This window comes from Atta colombica, unplaced genomic scaffold (assembly GCF_001594045.1).
Source record: "Atta colombica isolate Treedump-2 unplaced genomic scaffold, Acol1.0 scaffold72, whole genome shotgun sequence".
NCBI classification, from domain to species: domain Eukaryota; kingdom Metazoa; phylum Arthropoda; class Insecta; order Hymenoptera; family Formicidae; genus Atta; species Atta colombica.
Window position 1 is genome coordinate 298,896 of NW_017259564.1, and position 7,683 is coordinate 306,578.

Below are 7,683 nucleotides of genomic sequence, written 5' to 3' on the forward strand. Positions count from 1 at the left end.
GTATTTTTATTGCGCTACATCACAACAGTTTTATTATCATTCACTTCGACTTTGATCGTGAACGTTCGATCGGTATGTAAGTAGACTTCAGGAAGCGAAATGTTCCTCACGCGATACACACACACACACACACACACACGCGCGCGCGCGCGCGCACACAGACACACACAGACACACACACACACATACACACATACACACACACACAGAGGATCCTATCTTACATCGATGCGTCAAATCAGCAGTTAAACGGTTAAGTCGCAGTCTTTGAAACTACATCATCCGGCTTCAAAGACAATTATCAAGCTCACATCGCGGACTTTTGTGTAGTAGCAAATGAGACGGTAAATATGTCATTGCGTCATCTTCCAGTGCAATGAACTCTCGAAAAATTTTTTTCAGACGAGATTCATTTTGACACGTTCCAAAAAAATAATTACAACTTTCCTATCTGCAGATGTATAATATGCTACTAAAAGAGGAAAAGTCCGATTTTTGAACCCTTTATGGAACCTTAGTTAATCACAAAAAGTTGTTGTTTGATCTACATGAAATAGTAAAAATAGTTTTACATTTCCTAAAAATACAAGTCCCAAAAATCAGAGAAAGTAGATTTTTTTTTATATATATTTCCTTTTGTAAATCGAATTTTCATATACCATATACCATGCTAGAACTTATCACGAATTGGATGTATTGCAAAAGTTTCTCACGATAATTAGTACTTAGAAATTTTAAGAGTTATTCATCATGATTCTGTTATTAATTAAATTATGCAAAGTAGGAAATCTAAAATGGCATTCAGTTTTAGGGCCACACACAAAATGACCTGATGGAAAAATTTCGCTGAAATTATTTCACGTTTTGGAACATTTTTCAGCAAAATTTCAGCATTTTAAAAAAATTCAATAATTTCAATAATTTAGTGATTTTTAGCTAAAAAATTTATTTTCAGCAAAATTTCAGAAAAATTTCAGTAAAAATTTCGGAGAAATTTCAGCAAAATTTCAGAGAAATAATCGACGATCACATTGATTTGCATAAAATTTGCATGTTCATTGATGCAGCGGTCTTATGCTATATGCTTATGTCATTTTGTATGTGGCTCTTATACATAGGGTAGGTAGTAATTGAATTTTTTATCAAAATGAATCTGAGCATGCTCTGTAAAGCAAGTTGACTATGAATCTATTAATTAAATATTAATGATTCGAATTAAAACATCAATGAATCATTGAAGTGAAGAATTCAAAATGGCCGATCCAAAATATTGTGCTCGACTAAAGTTACCTACATTTTAATATATTTTATACAATACAATTTTTTTTGTGTCTTTTATTGTTAGATTTTTTAAATGTATCTATTAACAGACTTTTTTGGAAAACTTCTTCAATGCCTATTCATTATCTTTGGAATCATTACACAGGACCATTAATAAAATAAAGGTTCTGTTCCTGAAAGAAGATCATCTGTTTCCTACATATTTTGACGTTCTAAAATAAAATCCGGAAATGTCGAAAAATTTGTATCACGTCAAATTTCTGAGATACATGGTGTACCAAATGGTCCGAAATTGCATAAATTATAAAATCAATATCTAACTAGAAAGCTCAAAAGCTTTAACAAGAAAGCTCAAGAATCAATCAATCAATCACAAAAAAAAACCAGCTAAGGCAATATTTGAAGTATCAGTTAAGGTGAGATGATTAGCCAGCTAAAGCAAGATCGAGAATGAGCGAAAATAGAGAGAGAATTCATTAATGCTGCTCCTTTCTATTCATTTTTTTTGTGTAATCATACTTTTTTATCTTCAAATTGCAAGATTGGATAGTGCTAAATTAAAAAGATAAAAGTTAAGTTAAAAAATTAAAAAGTTAATTAATTTTAATTTAACTTAGTTACATTTTAGACTCTTTTTAATTTAATTTAGTTACATTTTATCGGTAACTATTAACTTTTAATTTGATTTTTTTTAAATCAATCCTTAGATATAGAATGCGAAAGGCTAATGAGTATATAATTTAGTAATTTTATATTGTATAATCATTACTTGTGAACAAAAATTACCAGATTAAATAAATAAGCTGTAAAAAAGGAAAAATACGAAAAATTATGTAAAATAATCAAACTTTTTCTTTTTTTTTTTTGGTTTCGTTTGAACCAAATTTAATTTTTAACTTTTTAATTATTTTTTTTATTAACTTAACTTTTAATTCAATTAATTTTATTATGGATTAATTTGTATTTTAATTAGGTTAAATTTTCAAAATTGTTAACTTTAACTTAATTTAATTTTAAAAAATTAACTTACCCAACTCAAATTGCTTTTATCACTTTCTTTTTTATGTCCCTTTTTAGTAACTAAAAAAGTAGCAGTGAACGAAGAGAGAGATAGATATGGAACGTGAAAATATGATGGCGGATTACTACTGGTTTAAATTTACAAAGAGATATCAAATCTCTTGACCCCGTCTATCTAGAGTTTTTATTGACGTCTTGCTTCTTTTCTTAAACGACATGTCATTAGTTCGTCAGACATATGCTGTGTATCGAGAGTTAGTTTAGTCTAGTTAGCCTCAATATATATAACTCGCACACTCACAGTATTTAATAAGACTATAACCATGATGATACAATGTAAGTTCCTATATTTATATTTTTCTATTTATACTTATATTTCAATTTTATATTTTATACCGTTATATATTCTATTACTTTAAAAAACTCACTATATCTATTGTAATTCCTTTAAGATATATTCAAATATCAGATATAAACTCGACGAGATATCTCTACATTACATTGTATTTGACGAAGTTTTGCTGTATTATATGACTACATTGAATGAATTCTACGCGTTACATTTTGGACGATTTGCAACTTTATTCTCTAATGACAAAATGCTGTAAATCCGTTACTTACTAATGAAAATGATCTAAATGATAGAGTTGAAACCGTTTATATTCATAATAATCTATGTAATAAAGATATATTTATAATGATCTATGTAATAAAATTAAAGAAATAGCGTTATAGTCTAGTGTATGGTCCTTATAGATATATTTTTTAAATTATACAGTTATTTCGATTTAAAGTTTTGCGGGTGACTAGTACCTTTTCAGTTTCAGCTCTACGGTGTAGCTAACTCTCGCATTGATCAGATGATAACATGTTAACACGTTAATCATCAATGCGACAGTTGGAAGTTAGCGACAACGCAGGACCGAAGTTGAAAAGGTATTAGTCGCCCGTAAAATTTTAAACTGAAATAACTTGCATAATTTGAAAAATTTTGTTATATCATACATCGTTGTATTCGTTAAAATGAAAGATATAATTTTTATTATATCGTAATATTTATTTTATGTGCAAAAATTGTGTGTGTGTGTGTGTGTGTGTGTGTGTGTGCGCGTGTGCGCCCGCGCGCGTTCGTTTCTCTACATCGATAATTTTTCTAAGTAATCATTATTTGCAATGAAGTTCAGTTAGAATCCTTTAATTTGACATTATATGTGTTAGATCTATTTCTGTTACAAGATAAAAAAAGAGTTTTTTATTACTTATACGGGGATACCTTACATACTTTTAATTTAAATACATTTAATAGCATAAGGTATTCTATTCATAAGGATGCGCAGTCATCTTGAACATGCTCTTTAATCAATCAAAATGTTGCCTCAAATTGCAAAAAGGAACCTGATTGCTATCACATGCATTTCATTGACTTTGGGACAAGCATTTAATTGGTTCTGATTTAGTCCTCATCATTATGCATAATTATGGAATATCTAATATTCTTATACCATGTCTATAATCCCTGAAAAATTTAAAAGATTTTTTTAAAACAATTCTACAATATGCATGACGGACACCGGTATTCAATAAATTGAATACTTTTATTAGAGTACAAAAAGATAATTTATCTACTTTCTCGCACTCAAATGTCGTACAGAATTGATTGCAGTGATAATGTCTCATACGTAAGCTAACCGGACGTTTATTAAAAACGAGAACAAGAACTAAACAGAAATACTAACATTCTATTGTTCCAGAATATAAAGTTAATTTTGAACATGAATTCGATTGGAACAATATTAGATTTTAAACGAAAAAAAAATTTTAAATAAGAGATTGATTTTCAAAATGACACATATTTGAAAGCACAGGATTAAACAGGATAAAATAATACTAATATCTTAGTAAAGAAATATCCATTATATTTCAACCTTTTCATGAATTTTTTATTCTTCCATACTTTTATTTATTAATTCTTTGCATAAACATGTTTACCTATTTGATAGTCTCTCATAAGCTCACAACATCTCGCACGTGACACTTGTTATTTTTATTAAAAATAATAAATTTTGCAACCTTAGCCATTTAAAATGTAACACTACGAAATTAGATCACGTAATCTATTTGAAAAAATTTGACATTTCTTTATAAATAATTTATGATATAACGACATAAGTTTTTAGTAGTTAAAAAGCATAAAAAAAGAAGCTAATTTTGTTCATTTAGAAGATGGAGTTACTAATAATAGTTAGTAAATGAATCATTTTACCCCGCGATCCATTTTATCCCATCTTCCTCTATTCAATTCTTTAAGGTCACATAAACGACATCGCCACTTTTTAAAATGGAATTATGAATTTTTTTACATAATAAATGATTCCTCTAATTATTTCGCATGTAAAAGTAGCAGGATAAAACTTGGACATGAATCCGATTTGATTAAATCAAAAAATATGTATATCGACATATTACTCACTTATATGTAGAAGGAAGACCCCCCCCCCATTATGAGATACATTGATTACATATGAATACATTTTAACTAAATGCTAGAAGTCTATGGATAGACTTTTAAAAATAATAGATCATTTTGAAGGGAATTTAATAAGCTTTAAGGTAATTAATTAAATTTAATTTAAATTATATATTTTTTTTTAATTAAAGGAATGTAAAAAGTGAGCAAATTGCGAAGTCAAAAAATTGTGTTTCTAATATGAGATATCCCGAGAAATCGATAATAAAACGCAAAGTCATATCACATCGATATTGCAATTAAAAAACTTTATTTGATGTTTCTAAAATACAAATAAACACAGCCAGCATTCGCGAGAAATGAGCATGCGATGGATTATATTCAGAATTTGTCTTCAGGTAGTTGAAACCAAACAAAAATAGATACTTGATGTTCCAATTGTCCTTTTTATTATTGTACAATAACATTTATACTTTAGCAACGATTTTCACTATGATATATATGTAGGAGCATAGGTTATTTCATATTAAAAATACCCTGGGTATCTCATGATTATCTTATGATTTCTTATGGTTTTACGATTATCAAATCTGACTCTTGTAATTCAACATATTTTTTTATTAGTACAATTTTACTCTATCACTCCATGAAGAATTTATCATTAAATATTTACTTATTAAATAATAAAAGTTTAAAGGCTCATCTCAATGAAACTTGAAGACACCCAAATTCTAAAATGTTTTTTACAACGACTAGGTATGATCTAATAATAAATTTTCCACTAAATAGTTTTCAATCCAAGAGCAATAAATTCATGATGGAACCAATAGATAGCGTTTATTAATTTAATAGAAACGCTATCTCCTATTAGGTGTCTCTCATGATAGGGGGCTTTCCTCTATTATCTTTGTACGAATGTTTACATATTTTATACTTTAGTCTAGCACAGTTTAATATGAAATTTCTCTATCATAGAATATCTCGTAAATTATTTATTTTTTGGAACTGTATCTTAATATACTTTTATGCACAGAATAATGCGATGAATCAATTGTTGTAAAGAAAGTACATAATTGCTTTTTAAAAAGACACGTAATTGCAAATTAATAATTTTTTGTGCACTTTAATTTAGTGTATAAAATTCGAATTAAAACTTTTTTTTTTAGTTTACAGTTACTTCTTCAACGAGCACAGCCAATAATCAACACAGATAACTGACAATAACAATGGCGATCGGGGAAGAAACTGATAATGGGGGCATTAGCGGCTTCGGTCTAGAAGATGACGCTGCCGGATCGATCCGAATAGTCAATCGCACAACCGCAGATGATCCGATCGGCACATCAAGTCATGTTCAGGCCGACCTTGATAATTTCGATTCAGGCAATCCCCTTCTGGCCGAGAGCGCGGTAGTAACGATTGATGCACCGATCGGAAAGTTGAGGAGAATACATAAAATGGAGAATGCGGTGGCGTCACAGACGGATAGTGCGATGTGTCGAAAAGGAGATTTCGATGATGAAAACCACGCAAACGAGCTGGCGAATACGATCGTCGAGCCACCTGATGGTGGTCTCAGGGCCTGGATGATTATGATCGGTAGCTTCACAATCAACGGTGTACTCTTCAGCATCATCAACTCGTATTCCCTCATCTATCAAGAGCTACAAAAACGACTGATAGAAGCTGGCGAAACCGAAGTCTCCTCCAAAGCAGGTACGAAACTTTTCCACAATATTAATTTTAAAAGAGATAATATTGGCACATTAATTTTACTTCTTAATTTTGAGAAATAATTTAAGAAATAATTATCATAAGTAAGTTTATTATAAGTAAGTTTATCGATTTTTGTTTTATCGATTTTTTTGATATTCTATTGTAATCTTAGAAAGCATAAAATTTATAAACAATAAAAATATGGACTATGAGTTAGCGTGAGAAATAGTGCGCAAATCAATAATGTCAATTTTAAAAAATTAATAAATATAATATAAAATGAACATTCCAGCTCTAAATTTGAGCTATCTTCAATAATAACATTTACAGTAAAAAATTAAAAATTACGAAGGATCAAAATTAGTCGCATTTACAAATTTAAAAATTAAAAAGATCACATATGGTTGCATTTACATCACCATAATAAAATTTATTTGCTTTAATTAGCTTCAACAATGATAATATTACGATACAATCGTTTGATTACAACTTTTATATGAGGAAGTTTAAGATGATTCTTTATTAAATCGAGTTATCATAGAAATGTCTAATTTTTTTATATAATGAAGTACTGAAATTGACATATTCAAAATTCTACGATAAGTCAACGATAAAATAAGAGAGAAAAAAATATTGAAAAGATAATCTTTCACATATAACTTAGTAACAGATAAAGCAGACGCTTCTTTGATTAACTACACACAAATTTTATCATAGATTGTTCTCAAAAACGAGATTATAGATTTAAAAAATTACGATTGTAATGATCATAGAAAAATAATAGATCAACAACTTTATCCAAATTATGCAGATATTTATTATATAATTTTAGGTAGATCCTGGTGAAGCACCCCAAATTTTTTCGGCACTTTATTTAATTAGGTGTTCAGTCAAACAAATTTTTCTATCCAAATAATAAAAAAAGTAATATAAAAATGTGCACACATTTCATGCTGTCTAAAAACCAGGTTTTGAATTATTGAATTTGAAAGGGAATGTTAACGAGTGTTTCAACAAGAATGAAAAAATAAATAAATAAATTTTAATAATTATTTATTGCTTCCGAGAGTGTTAGAATGATAAAACATCAATGTCTTTTGTGATTTTTTTGGATATTCTTAAAACAAAAAGCATTGTAATTTTTCAATATAATTTGTTCTTTATATTGTTATTATCATAACAATATATATATATATATA

The 7,683-nt window shown here is 28.6% G+C and overlaps 1 protein-coding gene across 7 annotated transcripts in view; it reads left to right on the forward strand.

Annotated features, from left to right (window-relative positions):
- The window catches only part of LOC108692483 (monocarboxylate transporter 10), a 55,375-nt gene that overhangs the window by 32,131 nt on the left and 15,561 nt on the right, over window positions 1-7,683 (forward strand). For 4 of the 7 annotated variants that reach the window (XM_018200752.1, XM_018200753.1, XM_018200754.1 and 1 more), the window contains exon 2: window positions 5,935-6,484. In XM_018200752.1, coding sequence (XP_018056241.1) covers window positions 5,995-6,484 — 490 coding nt within the window. In that variant the 5' untranslated portion in view covers window positions 5,935-5,994. Of the gene's footprint in view, window positions 1-2,538; window positions 2,638-3,122; window positions 3,238-5,934; window positions 6,485-7,683 lie in introns of those variants that run through there. The other 3 variants (XM_018200755.1, XM_018200748.1, XM_018200751.1) reach the window with 2 other exon arrangements.